At 39.5% G+C, this 20,189-nt stretch overlaps 2 protein-coding genes across 4 annotated transcripts; both read left to right on the top strand.

The window, feature by feature from the left end:
- The first annotated feature begins 801 nt into the window (after positions 1 to 801).
- Positions 802 to 19,851, top strand: LOC146368161 (uncharacterized). 2 transcript variants are annotated; one of them, XM_084913718.1, is made up of 3 exons: positions 802 to 915; positions 2,520 to 2,781; positions 3,481 to 4,920. In XM_084913718.1, the coding sequence occupies exons 2-3, from the start codon at positions 2,532 to 2,534 to the stop codon at positions 4,407 to 4,409; spliced, it is 1,179 nt and encodes a 392-aa protein (XP_084769844.1). In that variant the 5' UTR covers positions 802 to 915; positions 2,520 to 2,531; the 3' UTR covers positions 4,410 to 4,920. The 2 variants fall into 2 exon arrangements, with proteins under 2 accessions (XP_084769844.1, XP_084769845.1); XM_084913719.1 differs by lacking the exons at positions 802 to 915; positions 2,520 to 2,781; positions 3,481 to 4,920 and adding exons at positions 15,604 to 15,915; positions 17,313 to 19,851.
- Positions 5,232 to 12,704, top strand: LOC146368162 (tripartite motif-containing protein 16-like). Of its 2 annotated transcripts, none has more exons than XM_084913684.1 (3): positions 5,232 to 8,645; positions 9,498 to 9,584; positions 10,075 to 12,704. In XM_084913684.1, exon 3 carries the CDS (start codon positions 10,225 to 10,227, stop codon positions 11,881 to 11,883), a length of 1,659 nt encoding a protein of 552 aa, XP_084769810.1. In that variant the 5' UTR covers positions 5,232 to 8,645; positions 9,498 to 9,584; positions 10,075 to 10,224; the 3' UTR covers positions 11,884 to 12,704. The 2 variants fall into 2 exon arrangements, with proteins under 2 accessions (XP_084769810.1, XP_084769809.1); XM_084913683.1 differs by having other exon boundaries at positions 9,480 to 9,584.
- Positions 19,852 to 20,189: the final 338 nt, after the last annotated feature.

Here is a 20,189-nt window from a genome sequence, read left to right as displayed (position 1 = left end):
CTGTCAATAAAGCGATGATATAAAATGCTTATATTAGTACTGAAAAACCCTGCATACCCACTTTACAGATATAAATAATTATATAAATCCACAGCTGAACTGGAGGAGCAGCTGATCTAGTTCACTCATGTGTTTCTGGACTAAGAGTTGGAGCAAATACCTTATGATTCAGTGATGTTTGTTTTTGTTAAATATTTTGTAGATCCAAGAGTGAGTTTGACTCATGATGATGATGTTCCGAATTAAACAAAGTTGGTCACAAATTCTTCAAAGCTGTTTATTAAGAATATATTCACTTGGACTCATCAGAGAGGCTTGTGATCCAAGGGAGCCATCAACTGGACAATTACTGACATGACAACAAAAAAGCTAAGTACAGAGGGGGGAACAGAGGTGAAAATACTTTCTTTAAAGGACTGTAATGTTTCCTTTTAAAATAAGTCTCTAAGGTCAGACAAAGGGACAGAAACTCATAGCTTTCTACCAGCCCAATGTTAAAACTATAAGTCTCTTTTTTAACATCTACTTTTTCATCTATTTCGCAGTCACAGTTAAAAGTATAAACATTGGCACGCTTTGTCTTGTGATTCTGCTGTTCGTAAAAAATTACCATGCGCAAAGTACCAGACTTTAAGGCTTTGACTTGATGCCAATGGCCTGAGGAGGACAGTATTACCCTTGGACATGTGTAGTCTGCCGTCTATTCAATAGAAGAACAAGAAGCGCGGAAATGGCACAACTCGTACCGCACAACTGTCTTCAGTTTCTGGGAGAGTTTAACAATGAGAGACCGATGATGCAGAAGAAATCTCCGTGGTTAAAAACATTAAAAACAGTCGTCCAGGATGATGAGATCAGCCATTGGCTCAGACTGCTGTATATCAGCCGGAGACCCGAGATTAAGTCACGCAGCAGGTATGTAAAACTGTGATGTTCTCAATGAACTAACACAGGAATGATCTGAGCTCAGTCTGTAAGCTAACAGGCTAAAATCAGAGAGCAGCTAATCAAACAAGTGCGTCCCTTTTTTAAAGGGTAAACTTTTAACAATAGACATTCATGAGACACATCAAAATCAAACAGGGAGGGAAAGCTTCTGTTTTCTGCACTGTGCCACAGTTCGCTGTCTGCTTCGGTTCACGATGCCTCACTCCGGGGCTACAGACAGTTCTCTGCCGCCTGTGGTGCTCCTCACCTCCGTCTGCACCCACAGACTTCCCGAGGTGGAGGCAGGCCGGTGTTGTGCCAAAAAGTAATTGTCTGCCAAAAACTGATTTCCGGTATTTGCCAAAAACTGATTGCTGGTATTTAAACTGCTATAAGTAACTTGTTGGGCTATAGTATGTGAAACATATGTCAAATGCTTCCCTTATGGATGACAAAGAGTCATCTTGAGCCACAAACAACATTAGTGTAACAAAGTAGAAGCCGCAATCAGTTTTTGGGAGTGACTTTTATATAACCTTTATTTATGCAGTTAAAAAAATCTCATTAACATTAAAAATGTCTTTTGTAAGAGTAAGCTGGCCAAGAGGACAGCAGAAATGGCAGCAAATATTACAATAGTTCAGTAAAAATATTTTAAGTTTGGATAAAGGATCGGATTAGTTATAATGTAAGTACAATAACACAGAGTTGTAAATATACTTGAAAAACAGATAATTTTTTAATTCTATATATAACCCCTTCGTAAATAGACTTCGGTGAACAGAGTTTACAAAGATACATAAAGATATTACACATAAAAAATACACAGAAACATTGGAAATCAGTTTTTGGCAGGCAATCACTTTTTGGCACAACACCGGCAGGGACTTTGAGAGATGGGCTTTACTTTTAAAAATACCCCTTAATCAGGGTCTAACTCACTAAAAGATGGCCATATGTCTCTCTTAATCTTAACGTAATCTCTTTCTTTTAAGTAATTGTTTTTCATTGAAATGAAATTAATTGTTCAATAAAATTATTACATTTATAATTTAATTAAAGTTAAATTAATCAAGGTGATTTTGACTTTGCTAGTTAACAGGAAGAGAAACAAACTTACACAGGATAAAATGAAATTTGGACCCAGCAAAAAAAGTCAGATCACAGACAAACAGAAACATTCCTCTTTGGCTAAAATAAAATGCAGATTATTGCTCATCTGCCGTTTTAATCATGGTGAATAATTTATGATTCAGCCAAGTAAGATTCTTCTGTGTGGAGGTTTTTCCCCTGTCAAAAGGCATTGCCTTTTACCTTCATCTAAACATGGAATTTAAGTCATGTAGTTGCTGGTGTTTGTTTTTAAAGAGGTCATAATATCTTTGTGATAGTAGAAATTTATCTTCAAAGTAATAGTTATAAAGTGAATTAATAAGACTTTCCAAAAAAGAGAGTGAGTCACATGGTGCTTCTGAAACATTTGTACAAACCTCTCTCACATATGTGAGCAACATGCTCACAGTGTACAGCCCTGCTGATTGAGGCTGCACCTTTACCTGTCTAATCTTTTTCTTTTTACTTTGTTCCTCAAGTCCCACATCAACATGAAGTGTAAGGAGGAGGAAGATCTGGCTGGCCAGCAGGTCTGCAACCAGGAGAGGAACTTCAATCTGGACCAGGAGGACACAGAGCCTCCACAGATCAAAGAGGAACAGGAGGAACTCTGCATCAGTCAAGAGGGAGAACAGCTTGTAGTGAAACACGAGGATGAAGGCATCGTCGTCTGGACCGGGGAAGAGCAGCTCAGACAGCTGCATAACATCTGGAAACCTGAGAAAGATTTACAGACCACCGGTAAAACTGTAATCGCTTTTCTGAAGTGTTAACATTAATATTAAACCTACAGTTTGTATCAGTCAGATCTATTTAATGTGTATTCGTGAAAACATGACAGGGAATTTTAAATGGACTGGTTCTTATATAGCGCTTTTCTACTCAATCTTGAGCACTCAAAGCGCTTTACAAAACTTGTGTATTCACTCCCATTCGCACAAGCACATTTTTCTTAGTGCTTTCTACCAACATTCAGACACACATTCCACAGATCAAAGAGCAACTTGAGGCAACTTGGAGTTAGTATCTTGCCAAAGGATATTTGAAATGCAGACTAGGTGAAGCCGGGAATCGAACCGATCAGTAGATGATCTGCTCTACCGCCTGAGCTACAGCCACCCCCAATAGTGAAGATTATTTTGAAAAATATCAAGATGTAGATCAGTTTCTAGATCAACTCCAAAATAGATCATCAGTCAGTCAGAAATAAGTGAGTTCTTTTTTGTTTTAAAGGTTTTTTTTACTCTTAATGTTGCTGAAAAATGTCAGAACTCAAGTTCTCATTTGCATCAGAGTGCACAAATAACTTCATTTTTACACACTTTTAATTTCACCTGCAAATGTGAGCAACATGCCCTCATTACAGACTTTAACTAAAACTTTATTTTATCTTCTCAGAAGTGTTTTTCTATAATTACATTTTTTTTATTGTTCTTTTAGACCTCCACCAGCAAACTACCTGTAAGGAGGAGGAGTTTGTCGCCAATCAGCAGGAGAGGAACTCAAGTCTGGACCAGGAGGACCCAGATCCTCCACAGATTAAAGAGGAACAGGAGGAACTCTGCACCAGTCAGGAGCTGGAGGAGATTGTACTGAAGCAGGAGATCAATAGTTTTATGGTGACTTCTAGTTTTGAGGAAAGTGACCTCAGTGAATCAGAACCAAACGATGACCAGCTCCTTGCTCTTAACTTTCCTGAACCAGAGCTTGAGGAACAGGAAGAAAACCAGCATGTGGACTCGGGATCAACTAGAAATGCGGAGCTGAAGAAAAGGAGACGTCACAAAAACAGAACAGATAAGTCTCGGAGTGAAACTGATACAAGTAAAAAATCTGTAAGCTGTGACACTTGTGGAAAAACTTTTCAGTGTAAATCCAATCTGACGAGACACATGAGAGTTCACACAAGTGAGAAGCCACATTCTTGTAGCACCTGTGGGAAAAGATTCATTTGGAAATCAGGATTGGAAACTCACGTAAGGATCCACACAGGCGAGAAGCCATATTTTTGCATCACCTGTGGGAAAAGATTTAATAAGAAATCCGGATTTGAAAGTCACGTGAGAATCCACACAGGTGAGAAGCCGTATTTCTGTAGCACATGTGGGAAAAGATTTGGTAAGAAATCAGGACTAGAAACTAATTTGAGAATCCACACCGGTGAGAAACCGTATTCTTGCAACGTCTGTAGGAAAGAGTTTAGAGACTTGTCGACTATGAAAAGTCACAGAAGGATCCACACAGGTGAGAAACCATATATTTGTAGCTCCTGTGGGGAAAGATTCAGTTGGAAATCAGGACTGAATTTTCATCTAAGGATCCACCTGAGTGACAAACCAAATCACTGCAGCACCCGAGGTAGAAAATGACCTCATGCTCCAAGTCACGGTACATTTTCTGTCCACAGCAGTGAAGAGCACTCTATGTTGTTTGTTCCAGCCCTGACTTTATGTTTCTCTAAATTTGATATTTTTTTATTGGTCTTTAAAGGTGACACAAATATTTATTGAACATCGATGCTCTTTTAATATTTACCACAGAAACTTGTATTTCTTCTTCAGTATAGAAGAAAACAAACATGAAAATGAGTTTTTCATCACTTGTTCCTTGTAACAACCATGATGTGATTCCTTTTTATCAGCCAATAAATAAGTTTTAATACACAGAAATAAAGATTTTAAAAAAGTTCAAGACAAGTATACAATTTTTATTTAAATATTTTTTCTTTGTGATTTATGTTAATGAAGGTTATACTTCAGTATGGCTTTGACCTGGTTGTCCTGGTTCTTCTTAGCAACATGTTGCAAGATTTGATTAAAATTTTTTGTGTCTAATTTTGTCTATTGTGTAATCCCTGCTAAATAAAAGCAGTTAAATGTGCTATATTGGCTCATGATAAGTGTTTATATCATTTTGCCTAAATGCAAGTAAACTCAATGTTTGCCAACTCTGTGTGTGCAGTTTGCTTCATAAGTACAGTAACAGAACTTAAACTACATGGAGACTATTTTGATTACATCATTACAGATGTAGATATTATTCATAGTTCATATTTCACAGTGTGCTGCAATCTTCTCCACAGACCTGCATTGCTCTCTGTTCAGACCCGTCATCTCCAAGATGTCCACTAGATGTCGTCAGAGTTCCCCCACTTTCCTCATCTATTGTGTTGCCATTACGTGAGCCTGCTTAAAACCTACAGTCCTTTACATATGGGTTCATTCAGGGTCTTGGTCCAGAAAGCAGGTTTAGTGAGATGAAGGAAAGTCGTTTTCTTTAACTTTACCTCTGAGTAAGTAACTCGAGTAACAGACTCACTGATTCCTCCCCTCCTGCTGGACATGAACCAGCTGACTGACACTTGTTTTCATTTTCTCATTCATAAAGTTGCTATCAGTTCAATTCATTTATATTTATATAGTGCCAAAAAAACAACAGTTGCCTCAGGGTGCTTTATATTGTAAGGTAAAGAATGTAAAAACCTCCACAATTGAACAATCTGAAAAGAGCAAATGCTTGGCACCAGTGGCAGAAACAGGCTTTCTGTCGTAATCACTGTAAAACACTAATCACTGGTCAGTCATTTATTGTGTTGCAATCGGTTACACTGAAGGAAAAAATTTCACAACTGGATCTTGGAGATAATGTGAATATTTGTGAAAATATGTGAAGATGAGGCTGAAATAACTCTGAGACTCTAAAACATGATGAAATGCTTACATATTGAAATGTGTGTAGTAGCATGACCTACAGCTTGTTTAAGAACTCGTGATTTTTTCCCCTGTTGGCATAAGATGAAATCTTGCATAAAGGAGGTGACCTTTGCTTCCTGACTCAGACTTGATAAACATGGCCCAAATCATTCACGTTGGTGCCAAATAATGTTTTGTTAAAGTTTAACAAGCTTTCCCAGCCTGAAACTGCCAGACAAACAAATCACCAACTGATTCAAAGGAGATGCTGGTTTAGCTCCCTGGGTAAAGTGGGTGACCCAGATGCTAAAGCCCAGCTATGACTCCTGCCTGAGGACTTTTAGTCTTGGTTTGCATCCAACTTTTCTGCCACAATAGTTCAATTCAATTTTCTTCATAAAACACCAAATTACAACAAGTTACCTCAAGGCAGTTTATATTGAAGGCACTTTATTGGAAGGTAAAGATCCAACAATAATACAGAGAAACAACAGGTAGAAGCAATGGAAGATTGAAAATAATAGTTGTCATTACTTTTCATTCAGTCATATATTAAGATACAGAAACACCATCTGTTGTGTGTAAAAATGAACAGTAGGGATAGGGTGATTTTCACCAGATCAAAGTCATGGATTCAAAATTATGGTTTGGTGCTGTTGAGTACCTGGATAGAAAATGCACATGTGGAATGGTAGAAAGTGTTCAGCATGCTTTGATGATCTGCTTCAACTATGCTGGGGTGAGCATTACAGACTGCTTCTTAAAATTAATACCCAAATTGGATCAATGGGGAACTATATATTCTACATTTGGATTTCTGATTATTATATCTGGCTGATTTTCATTAGATCGACCTGAGTAGGGCAGCGACAGATGTGTGCGGTCCAGAAGTAGAAGAAGAAAGAGGAGAGCAGAAATGATGACATTCTAGATCTCGCTTTTCACCTTTGATGTACTCTTAGCTGGAAGACTTTGGTTTGGTGATGTGTTAGAGCTAATTTAGTGGTTGAAGCTACTGTGGACTGACCAGATCTGCCATCAGCTCAGAGTGCTGGATATCACCGCAAACCTGAGACAAAGTCATACAGAACAGGTGTGTAAAACTGTGATGGTCTCAGTGAAATAACACTGACTCATGCAGGACTCTGATCAAAACTCAGCTTGTGGGCTAACAGACTAAAATCAAAGAATGCTTCTCTTTTTCTCTTTTGTTAAAAACTTTGAACATCCAGTGAGACACAGAGTAAAGTGACTTTTCCGAGATTGTTTCTTCTTCTACAGATTCAGATAAATGATGTCATTTTGAGCCAGAAAGAACATTTCCATCATAAAGTAGAAGACTTTTATATTCTTTATTTATTTATCTGGTAAAAAGTCTCATTGACTTTAAAATGTCTTTTTCAAAAGAGATCTGGCCAAGACCAGAAGCTCCAGTTTTCTCTGCTTCTGTTTGCAGCAGAGCAAAAAGGACAGAGAGCAAGGGACGAAAGAAGACATGAGACAAAGACATGAATGGGACCAAATACTAACCAAGGAAACCTAAACAACAAATACTGAATAAATTCAAGGGCGTAAGCCCTTGAATTCTGATTTAATAAAGTAAATCAGAATACTTTATTAATCCCGAAGGATTAATAAAGTATTCTGATTCTGATAACTAGGAAACATAAGATACACAGAGAACAGAATATTGATTAAACAAGACTCAAAAAACCACAAACACAAAACACTGGGTCAACGACCCAGGTACCCTAACAGCCGAGGGAAAAGATGACCTCCTATTCACATCAGTATGGTATATTTTACTCCCATATCACTTTGTTTGTTTAATTTATTTGGTGATTATTCGTATGATTTACAAAGAATTCTGAATTTACATTACTCAAAGATCATATTTTATTGTTTTAGGTTGTAGAGGTGACACACACACATGCAGTAGTTCAACAATGACTTCATTCCTCTATTGACCTATAAAGAGGTCTTGTTACATAAGATTAAAGCTGGAAACTTACACACATAAGCCCAAACACATTGTGTTATTGTGGACGTTGAAGTCACTGCATGTGTTTTTCATGAAGATTAAACTTTCCTGTGCTGTTGGTTCTTTGTTTAATTCTGTTGATTCTTACTTTTTTGTTCCTAAAGTTTAGTTTAAACTAAACTCTTGTTGGATACCAGGTGTTCATTTAATAAAGCTGCAGGTTCAAACTTCTAACTGCATGAAAATGTAATGTGCAATGTAATGTGTTTCTAAGTATCATCATTGATTTTGGTCATCAAATCAGCCATTGCTCATGTTTGATTTGATGTAAATTTTCCCTAATTTGCATATTCAGATTCAGTATTCAGTACCACATGTGAAAGTGACGCAGATCAGATTTGAAAATATCGGATTTGTGCCGTTCACACTGTCATAGCATGATCGGATATAGGGTCGCATAGGGTCAAAAAAATCGGATTTAATGCGCTTTCGCCTGCAGTGTGAATGTAGCCTTAGTTAGTTCTTAGAGTTTGGTTTCTGTGTTCCCCTCTATTTAGTGTCTGTACCGTGTCTCTGTGCATTTCCTGTTTTATTGTGAAGGTCCATGTCCTTTGTTAGTGTGTTCTGTTCACATTTCCCCCTGTCTGTGTAGTCAATTAGGTTCAGCTGTGTCTTTGCCATTCCATGTCTCCCCCTGTGTGTATTTATACTATGTGTCCTCGTGTGCTCCTCGCCGGTTCATCTGTGTTTTTTCCTGCATCATTCTGTGTCGTCTCCCTGCATCTCCATTTTAGGTTTCAGTTCTGTGTTGTGTTAGTTTTTTCCAGTTTAGGTTTCACCTCCTGCTGGCCTCCTTCGCCCGTTGCCCGTTCCTAGATGCCCCTGGTCTCATATTGCACTGGACTTCATCACTGGTCTCCCACCATCCTCAGGTAACAGTTATTCTGACCATCATCGATCGGTTCTCCAAAGCTGTGCATTTCATTGCTCTGCCTAAGCTCCCATCAGCTCTGAACACCAGCCAGATTCTTACACAGCATGTGTTCCGTCTCCACGATATTCCCCAAGACATATTTTCCAATCGAGGTCCCCAGTTCACGTTCTGGGTTTGGAGAGAGTTTTGCAAGGAACTAGGGGCTCAAGTCAGCTTACCATCCGGTTTCCATCTCAAACTAATGGGCAAATGGAACAGGCAAGCCACCTTGGCTTTCACACCTTGGCTCAGGCGATTAGAGGATCATCAGGGGGTCCTTTTGTCCCTCTGGGGGGGGATACTCCCACTAGGTTTAAATCTGGGACTCCCCACCATTTGATCTTAGAACTGAAGAAGCTTCTCGGATGAGAGGTGAAACGTCTTCAAGCAACTTAAACAAGTCCAGACGCTTTTCTTTGCAAGCTCATTTGACTACGATGACCTGGATGACTGAGAACCTTCACAGACATAATAAACACAAAGTTTTGGTTCTATAACATTTTTCTATCATTGCTTTATTATGGATTAGGTGCAAGAGTTGTTAAAATCTATAATTAAATAATAGATGAATTCAATAGCAAATTGTGCCTCGTTCTCAGATGGACAGCAAGTGGAATGTGATAGATGAGATGAGGAGATGGAAGGAAGAAGAGAGGCAAAGAGTGATTCACAGGCAGAGCTTAGTTTATTTCCCACAGTTTTGTTGCCTTATGGTTCCAAGCGCTGTGACCAATCTTTGTGTTTTATTATTATCTCATAACACTTGTTTAATCATCTACCATCTCTCCTGTAGACTGTTTAATCTCTACAGTCTCAGATCAACACAGCCCTGCCCTCCAGCACTATCAGCAGCAAGAGCAGAAGCAACCCCCCAAACAGCAACATTGTACCCCATCAGGTAAAAAAAAGGCTACATTTGCTTTGCATTGTGCCCACCCGATGACAGTGATATAGTGTGATGTGATTCCATATTAGATTCTTGATGAATGTGCGTTGTTGTTCTTCAGCCTGCTTCTATGAGCCCTTTTTGACTGTGAGCACCCGCCCCTTTAAACATCTCTGCACTGCCCTGACTAAATGTATATATAAACTGTCTCTATGGTTTACAGTCTGAGTCTGACAAGCTGTCAGCTTTTCATTTCTGCTATTTGAATTGTTAAAAGAAACAGAAACTATTCATTTAGCAGATTAACAAAAAGAATAGAGAGGCATCCAGTTATTGACATTTATATTATTTAGTTAAAGGTTTGAACAGAAAACAATTAAACACAGAGCCTCTCCCCGCTTTCTGGAATGAATCACAGCATGAAAAACCCTTCCTCTTCTTCCTGCTCTCTAGCTAAGCACCTCCTGTCTGTCCATATCTTTCTGTGTTCCCTCCCCTTTAGATCTACATTATGAAGATGGGTGTAACCAACATGTGTTAGAGCTGGCAGGCCCCATTCACAGCAGCAACACATGTTGTTCAGATCAGAGGTCAGACCAGTTTCTATAATAAGGAAGTGAAACTTACACAGTCACTGACACTGAGAGGAGAAATGGCGCAGAAAGGAGTTCAGCTGGACCGAGAAACCTTCTCTTGTTCGATCTGTTTGGATCTACTGAAGGATCCGGTGGCTATTCCCTGTGGACACAGCTACTGTATGAACTGTATTAAAAGCTTCTGGGACAAAGGGGAGAATAATTTCTACAGCTGCCCTCAGTGCAGACAGACTTTCACACCGAGGCCTGTCCTGGTGAAAAACACCATGTTAGCAGTTTTAGTGGAGGAGCTGAAGAAGACTGGACTCCAAGCTGCTCCTGCTGATCACTGCTATGCTGGACCTGAAGATGTGGCCTGTGATTTCTGCACTGGAAGAAAAATAAAAGCCTTCAAGTCCTGTTTATTCTGTCTGGCATCTTACTGTGAGAAACACCTTCAGCCTCATTATGATTCACCTACATTCAAGAAACACAAGCTGGTGGAGCCCTCCAAGAAGCTCCAGGAGAACATCTGCTCTCGTCATGATGAGGTGATGAAGATGTTCTGCCATACTGATCAGCAGAGTATCTGTTATCTCTGCTCTGTGGATGAACATAAAGGCCACGACACAGTCTCAGCTGCAGCAGAAAGGACTGAGAGGCAGAGAGAGCTGGAGGTGAGTCGACAAAACATCCAGCAGAGAATCCAGGACAGAGAGAAAGATGTGAAGCTGCTTCAACAGGAGGTGGAGGCCATCAATCAGTCTGCTGATCAAACAGTGAAGCACAGTGAGAAGATCTTCACTGAGCTGATCCATCTCATCCAGAAAAGAAGCTCTGATGTGAAGCAGCAGATCAGATCCCAGCAGGAAACTGAAGTGAGTCGAGTCAAAGAGCTTCAGGAGAAGCTGGAGCAGGAGATCACTGAGCTGAAGAGGAAAGATGCTGAGCTGAAGCAGCTCTCACACACAGAGGATCACATCCAGTTTCTACACAACTACCCCTCACTGTCAGCACTCAGTGAGTCTACAGGCTCATCCAGCATCAATATCCATCCTCTGAGCTACTTTGAGGATGTGACAGCAGCTGTGTCAGAGGTCAGAGATAAACTACAGGACATTCTGAGACAGGAATGGATAAACATCTCACTGACAGTCACTGAAGTGGATGTTTTACTGTCAGATCCAGAGCCAAACACCAGAGATAGATTCTTAAAATATTCACGTGAAATCACACTGGATCCAAACACAGCAAACACATATCTGTTATTATCAGAGGGGAACAGAAAAGCAACATATGTGAGGCAACAACAGTCTTATTCTCATCATCCAGACAGATTCAGTTATTGGTGGCAGGTCCTGAGTAGACAGAGTCTGACTGGACACTGTTACTGGGAGGTGCAGTTTAGTGGGCAAGTTTTTGTAGCAGTTGCATACAAGAATATCATCAGAGCAGGGAGTGGAAATGAATGTGGTCTTGGACACGATGACAAATCTTTTGCATTAGAATGTAACAACAACAGTTATACATTTTGGTGCAATGACATCAAAACTCCTGTCTCAGGTCCTCGTTCCTCCAGAGTAGGAGTGTACCTGGATCACAGAGCAGGTATTTTGTCCTTCTACAGCGTCTCTGAAACCATGACTCTCCTCCACAGAGTCCAGACCACATTCACTCAGCCGCTCTATGCTGGACTTTGGATTGGAGAGACTGCTGAGTTCATTAAAGTGAAATAGACTGAAGTCTTTCATATTGTTGTAAGTTTAAATCTGTATTTTAGTTCCCTTTTAGTTTCTCTCTATCATTATTGTGGTATTTATGTGCTACACATAAATCAGATGTCAGTCAAACATTATGGGCAGTACCTTCGACATCCTCTAGATGTTGTTTTGCGTAGTGCCTCCCCGCACCCCATTAGTGGTTCCCCGTGTATCGTTTTCCCGTGTACAGCATCAATCAGCTATCTTGGATCTAAGAAGAAGGGCATGCCAGAACCAACTGAAAATGTTAAAAAATAATAGAAAAAAAATTCTAATGACATTCAATGAAGTGGATGTTTTACTTACACCATCAGAGCTAAAGAGGCAGGAGAGACGCCCCTTGTGTGGAGCCCTCCCCATTGAGTGTTGTTAGTGTTGCTTCTAGTACACTTCTAGATTTGTCTGTTCATGGGTTGGTATTATATTTGTTGTAGGTATTTTATATTTTATTTCCTTGATTATTTTGTTAGTTAATTTTGCTAGTTTTTCGAAGGGAAACTTCCCATGTCTCTTTAGTCGTGGAGGCTATCACTGCTCATATGATTTTCATTTTAAACATATATTTTTTTTTTCCAAATGTTAATCTAAATTTTTATTTAACATGTATATTAATGCTTTTGTATGTTATTGTTGTTTCTCTTTCACTTCGTGGGCTTTCCATTATCACAGTTTTTATTTTCTAAATAATCTGTTATCAGAACAAGGTTTCTGTGATCACACTTGACGAGGAGATTAGTCATTATGTTCATTGTTTAATGTGGGAACCAGCTGAAGGGTTTTCAAATAAATACATTTTTTACAAAGTCTTTTCTTCAGTCTTCATTCCAGGATCTTGACATCAGACTGGTGTTAGTTTGGGTGTGTTTTCCTTTGGAATTTGGGGTTTATTCTTTGGTTTTTACATTATACAGAATTTAACTCTGTTAGTAGGTCCATACCCAGTGTTATATTAAAATCCATGAAAGTCTCCAAAAAGCCGCAGGAGGTCCTCAAACCTGAACACATCATCGTATAAATGAAATGAGAAATTAATGCGCACACAGACATGTAAGAAAAAGCTTCGGATTCCAGGAATTCTTTTCAAATACTGCATCACAAAGTAAAACTGATTCTGTAAATATTACATAATAACTCATAAACATATGAAGCTTTCTAAATGTTCGTGACAGTTACACCTTTTACAAGGCTGAGCAGTAAAGTAAATTTCTGTTTGCACATAATGTTGACATAATGATTACAGTATGCACTGTGTGATAGCCACAGGCCAGGCCGTGTTTTCTTGTTCTCTGTCTCATTCAGGTACCTGCTAGGTGGAGCTGACCTGATTTTGGATGAACATATGTGAGCAGGTCAGGCTCAGGTGCACTATAAAGAAACCCTTTCAGGACTTTTCACAGGCTTTTCTCTGCTCCTCTCTTTTTCATGGATGATACTTGCTACTAACCATTTGCACTTTTCCTTGGGTATATTTTTAGGTCACTGCAGAGTGACCACCTAAATACAGCTAAGCCTGAATAAGATTAATTTTCTGAAATCAGCTTTGAAAATAATGTTAATGTATGCAGTACAAAACAAAACCTTTTATTTTCACATTCTTGCAGAGGTCCGCCTGTGGTCGTAACTAATGATGGAGAGTCAGAGGTGGGAGAGTGTGTGTGGGGGAAAGAGAGCGGCTTCTCCCTGTCTTCCTCTTTTACAAAGAAGAACAAAGAAAATGAAGGAGTGGAGGTAGAGGAGGAGAATGTGGGGAGACAAAGGATAAAGATTAAGAATAATTAGTCTCTGACTGCTCATCTCACTGTCATAGTTCAGTGTGTTTGGCCCAGAGTCTTAAAATTTTTGGTGGCTCGTGATTTTTTCTTTTGGATTTAAGAGAACTCTTAAGTCCTTTGAGTATTATAGTGATTTTGAGTTTTCTTTTCTATGTTCATCAGATGATCTTAGTTTCCTTTCATGTCCTGTCTTATCCCGTCTCTGTGTTTGAAGTCTCCTGTATGAAGTAAGTCCTGTCTCTGTTTGTTTTTCTTTCTGTCCTTGTGTCAGGTTAAGTGCCTGATTGTAGGTCGCTAAAAGCATCTTCAGGTCTGATAGCATAGGGATGTTCAGCTGCTACAGTTTTTGCCTTGCAGTTAGAGGTTTCTTATTCTGAAGGTGGCTCCTTTAACATACTTTAGGGCCCTTTCATAGACGAGTAAAAGTTTATTATAGTAAGATTTAACTATCGAAAGCAAGTGGAATAACTACCAGCATCCAGTGTGCTCAAGTGAAGTAAAATAAGTTATGTAGGTCAATTTGTGTAGCTCAGAAGCAGTTTGCAAAAAGTTGCTTATGTTATTTTTCCCAACTTTCCCCCCATGTTCTTTTATGTGACGTTTCAGTGTGTCAGGGTCTTGTCTAAGTGTTAGTCATTGACTTCCCATTTTATTTGATGGTCATTTGTCTCTTATGCTTTGTATTTAGTTTTACTTCCTGCGTCATTAATTCTGATGTGTGTTCAGTCGTTCCCTATTCCCCTGATTAGCTCTAATGTGTATAAATTAGTATGAAAAGCACAACATGTATTAGTATAAATAATTTCAGTTATCCTTTGTTCTTTGTGACCTTGTCTGTTTTTCAGTCGGGATTTTGTTTGTTGCTTTTCTTCTGAATTTTTGTGGTGTTCTTGCTGGACTGTCACGGGTTGCTCTGAGGATCCACACGCAGGACTCTGGGGTTGTGATTTAACAGAGAAAGTTTTATTTACAATTTCTTCACCAAGTGTATTTACAGGCAGTGCGGAAATTGTGCTATTTACAAGACGTGAGGGGCGGGGTTCCAGGGAAAAAGGGAAATCACACACATGTCGACGCCGACCTCTCTCCACACAGGGAAACACGGGGATGGGTCTGGGGAATCTAGAGACACAGAAACACACTTTAACGTCTGATATGTCGGCACAGGAAACTTAAGCTAGACTTGTACTAATGAGAGCCTTCACAACAATCCAGTGTCAAACAGCAGACCTTCTCCCTCTTAAATACCCGCTGGTCTGATGAGGCCCAGGTGTTCCCAATCCAGGAAGGCATGGGCCGAGGGCGTGAACCCACCATGAGTTCCATGAGAGAGAGAGAGAGAGAGATAACCATTCACACTCACATTCACACTTATGGGTATTTTGGAATCACCAATTAACCTAACCCCACTAATTGTATGTTTTGACTGTGGGAGGAATGCCGGAGTACCCAGAGAGGTTGAACTTCCACCTATAAAATTAAAAGTATTTTCTTTTGACTCACTTTGTCTGAGAATCTGCATTTGGCTCCTGCAAACACATAACAGTCAGAGCTTCTGGACAAAAATAATTTCACCCAAATCTGTTAAAAATAAAACAAATAAAATTAACCTGAGCAGGTTTAAAATAAAGCAAAGAAAGGAGAATCCTTTTATTAACTAAATAAAGTTAGATTTAAATGACTCTGCTTTTATCTACATACCTAACTGTTGTTTCCTAGTGTTAACATTACTGCACCTGGGTGTGGTCTTCTCTCAATATAAGGCACATCACATCTCAAAAATTAAATAAATGAGATACAATTGACATTTTCACATCCGTCAAGCAATGCTGTAAAAAAGGCTCTCAGCTGCTACTGTCAGGGTTGCTAAGCAACAGGAGCAGCGCGTCGTAGGCTAGACGATCTCAATTAAAGCAGCCTCGGAGAAGGATGCAGCCCCTGAATTGGGACACAGCTTTAGTACTCAAGGGCTCTGATGGATGTTATCTTCAGGTGTGATACATATATGTCTGCAGTTAGCTGGAAGATTTTGGTTTGACAAATATTTCAGTTACTGAAGCAACAATGTCTTCAATTCAGCATTTGAGAGACTTTATCAGGGAGAGACTAACTGCTACAGCTGAAGACATCTCCTCTGAGGCTGAAAAAACGATGGTCCAGTATGAGGAGGAGATCAGCCGTCAGCGCAGACTGCTGGATATCAGCCGGAAACCCGAGACAAAGTTACACATAACAGGTATGTATAACTGCGATCATCATGCAGGACCCTGATCAGAGCTCAGTTTTAGGCTAATAGAGTAAAATCAAGGTGCAGCTATATATATATATATATATATATATATATATATATATATATATACACAAATGTAAACTTTTAGCATTAAACACTGAGTAAGGCACAGAGAAAGTCACTTTTGAGGTTAAATGTGAGGCAAAACTTGTGCCACAGCTGGCTGACAGCTTGATCTCTCTGTCCCTTACCCTGTGTGTCCTGAGGCAGGAGAGTCCTCTGCTCCTCACCACCCATCTTCATCCTTTGAGATGTGTTTAGTGATCAAAATCACCGCCTAATCAGGGCCAAACTCCCTGCAAAACGACACTGTGTCTCCCATCACTCTCGTCTCTTTTAAACAAACAAATCGATTTGACTTAAATGTAAGTTTTATTTTCAAAATTTACCCTGTTAAATAAGTGAAACTGCAATAGGTTTATGTGACCAAGAATAATCATGATTATGAATTTTGCTGTAAGCTTTTGCAGCAGCTTTAGCTCAGACTAAAATGATTCAGCTGTGTGGAGGAAATCTGGGGAAAAAAGCCCACTTCCAATGTCTTTGAGTCTTTCATTAAAGCTGCAGAAGGACCAGCATGAACAGACACACAAAGCATTTTGTGCAGGCTGGATAACGAAGAACTGCCCTCTGAGAGACATTTATTGAGTGAGCCTGCCTGATAAAGAAAGACTGACCTTGAGACTGAATGAAAAGAGCTACAATGAGCAAACTGGTTCAGACTGGCTGCATACTTACTTCCTGTACACATAAACTGTGGAAAATTACAAAGTAATAAATAATAATAATAATAAATAATATAAATATAAATAATATTTTGGAAGCTTCTATGGAGATGACCACATATCGCACCTCTTTCCTTAATATTAGTCATTTAGTTTGAGTCATAGTCATAAGTCTCATTACACGACATGACATCACACAGCTCTACACCTGAATCAGATTCATTATATGTAGGTCAATGTTATGATGGTGAGTTCACGGATAACATGAAGGCAGCTTCTTTATGGCAGTGAACGAAGAACAAGATAACAAAGGGAGAACTCGGTCAGCTTTGGTTTTCCAAGTATTTTCCAAGTATTCTACTTTATTGACTTACTGAGCATTTTCTTTTTTTTTTTAAGTTGTTGAAGCCAGGTCTGAAGATCCAGAACATTAAGATCACATGCAGTTGACTTCTAAACTGGAAACAAAAACTGACTTATGCAAACTGGAATTAATAGTATTGACTTTTGAAGCAAACAGGTCAGGTTTAATATTTTGAATGACATATCATACTGTTTTTAGTGTTTTCCTGTCATAACATTAGGAAGCTTTTTTCTTGTGTCCTTTTGTTCCTTCAGCAATCCCACAACAACATGAATGTAAGGAAGAGGAGGGTCTCCTCCAGCAGGTCTGCATCCCGGAGAGGAACTCCAGTCTTGATCAGAAAGACCCAGGGCATCCAGAGATTAAAGAGGAACCAGAGGAACTCTACACCAGTCAAGAGGGAGAGCACCTTATACTGAAAGAGGAGACTGATACCTTTATGGTGACTTCTACTTATGAGGAAAGTGAACCAAACAGTGACCAGCTCCTTTCTCACAACTGTCCTGAACCAGAGAGCAGAGACGAGGAAGAAAGCAAGTATGTGGACTCAGGATCGACTAGATGTGCAGATCTGTTGAGACATCAAATAGACAGAAGTCATATTAGCAGAGTAAATGACTCTCAGGCTTTAGACAGCCAGTGTAAAACTGATACAAGTAGAAAGTCTGTAAAATGTGACACTTGTGGAAAAGCCTTTCAGTGTAAATCCAACCTGACTAAACATCTGAGAACACACACAGGTGAAAAGCCACATTCCTGTAGCATCTGTGGAAAAGGATTTAGTCAGATGGCAAACTTGAAAACACACATGAGAATTCACACGGGCGAGAAGCCACATTCTTGTAACACCTGTGGGAAGAGATTCAGTCACATGATAACTTTGAAAACTCACGTGCAAAATCACACAGGTGACAAACCGCATTCTTGTAGCACCTGCGGGAAAAGATTCAGTCGTATGATACACTTGAAAACTCACATCAGAATTCATACAGGTGAGAGGCCGCATTCGTGTAGCACCTGTGGTAAAAGATTCAGTCAGAAATCAACACTGGAAACTCATGTAAGAATCCACACAGGTGAGAAGCCACATTCTTGTGCGATCTGTGGGAAAAGATTTAGTCAGATGGCAAACCTGAAACGACACATGGGAATTCATACTGGTTAAAGATTACAAATGAGTGAGAGGTGTCAGACATGGCAGTGTGACGATGATAGAGCCCACACTGGTGACAAACCAAATCACTGCAACAACTAAGGGAAAATGTGACCTCATATTCAGGTTGAGACGTGTACAGAACTCTCAGAATTGTTTATTTGGCTTATTATTATGACGCATTAGAACCTTTTTTTATTGTACTTTTTAAAAAAATAAATTGTGACGTGGTGACCAGAGAACATAGAAAGTGACATAACTGCTGTTAATGTGAAGTAGGCAGGATGCAACATAAAGTTTTTCCAAGTTTATGATGAGTAATTGACTGAAGATAGTACTGGATTGACGATTGACAACCAGAGCCTGGAATGTGTGCAAGCAACTAACTGGCAACCCCCAGGTAATGAAACTGAATTTGGGTACATGTGGTGGGAAAGAATCCTGAGCTGGTGGTTAAGGTCAAGATATACCTCTAGATATAGTTGGGCTCCCCTCAATGCACAGCTTGGGTTGTGCAACCAGTCTCTGGGAAAGTACTACTCTACTACTCTACTCTGGAGTTTTCCAGGTATACTTGTTTCCTTCTGGTTCAACAGTTGTTTTGGGCGTTTTTTTTTTTTCCCTGCACCTTTGGGTTGGCGAACGTTTCCTGGCTGATGTCTCTGCTTACATGCCGAATACTATCTGAGAACTATTCAGCATGTACCTGGGCTACTTAGGGTCCCCAACACTCAACATAAGAAGTGAAGCAAAACCTGCAGGGGTGTGATTGAAGGGAATAGCCTGTCCAGTCCAAATCCAAGCAGTGCTTTGTGGGGCTTCTGTGATAGTCCTACTTTATTCATAACCAACACCATGTTCAAACAAGTGTGTCTATGAGTGCACATCGCACCTGAGCAATAGATTGCTGATCAATTTTGTAATCATATAGTCAGGTCTGCAGCTGTATGTTCTGAACTGTCAGGTTATGAGAGGATACCAGTTGTCAGTTGATCATTAGCTAGTGGTGAGTTGGAGGACGTGGTGGGGAAGGATGCCAGAACGACCTTGCATACCCATACTGTAGATGTGCTGAAAGCATCTGGTAGAGGTTCCAGTTCACAAGATCTTTAACTCTGAGAGCTTTAACAGCATTCTGATGAAAGCTAGGGACATTGACTCTGAATGGACCATTTCACGTGTTTTTCCGTCTCGGAGTAGAGCTCCTACTCCCCAAATATCAAAAGGAGATGTTTAAGGTGGTTTTTGCATATAACCAGAAAGCGTCCAGTGTGAAGTGTTCTGGGCACTGCAGGATGTGGCCCCAGGAGAAACAATGGAGAGATTATATCTCTCAGCTGGTTTGGGAACTCATTGGGGTCCCTTAGGAAAAACTAGAGGAGGTGGCTGGAAAACTCTGTACTCTGGGTATCTCTGCTTATACCTGCTGCTATACTTGCTGCTGTGACCAATACCCAGAAAAGTGGAAGAAATGGATTTCCTGTCCAACTGTCAAAAATGACAACTCTGGCTCCTTGAAAGTAAAATGTAAAGAAAAGAGGGGTGCTCAAGGCATTTGCACAGTACTGGTAACTGGTTTTGTTTTACCTCTATTTTAATTTTCTACTGTATTTTTATTTTTTTATATATAGTCAATTTTATTGTACAGTACTTTGTGATTACATGTCTGTGAAAAGTGCTATGTAAATAAATTTACTGACTGTAGTTAATCAGCTAAGTTAATGAATGGATTTTTCTTCCTTTGCTTCATTTTTTAATCTGCTCAATTTCTTTTTATTTGTTTTAGTTTTACAGATTCGGGTGAAATTAGTTTTAGAGTTTTGACATTATATTATTATTAAAATCTGAGAGTGTTTGACAGAAATACTGATGGAAACTGCAGGAGATATTTCAGCATCATTAAACCAGTATGTCAGCTCTTGGGAGCAAAATTACAACAACAACATAGTAAGAAAAAGAAAATATTTTAAATCTTTTT

The sequence above is a fragment of the Perissodus microlepis genome, chromosome 18 (genome assembly GCF_051167445.1).
Source record: "Perissodus microlepis isolate ML-2025 ecotype Zambia chromosome 18, ASM5116744v1, whole genome shotgun sequence".
Classification (NCBI taxonomy): Eukaryota; Metazoa; Chordata; class Actinopteri; order Cichliformes; family Cichlidae; genus Perissodus; species Perissodus microlepis.
The sequence above is the reverse complement of the archived record's forward strand: the minus strand, read 5'-3'. Positions and strand labels throughout refer to the sequence as shown.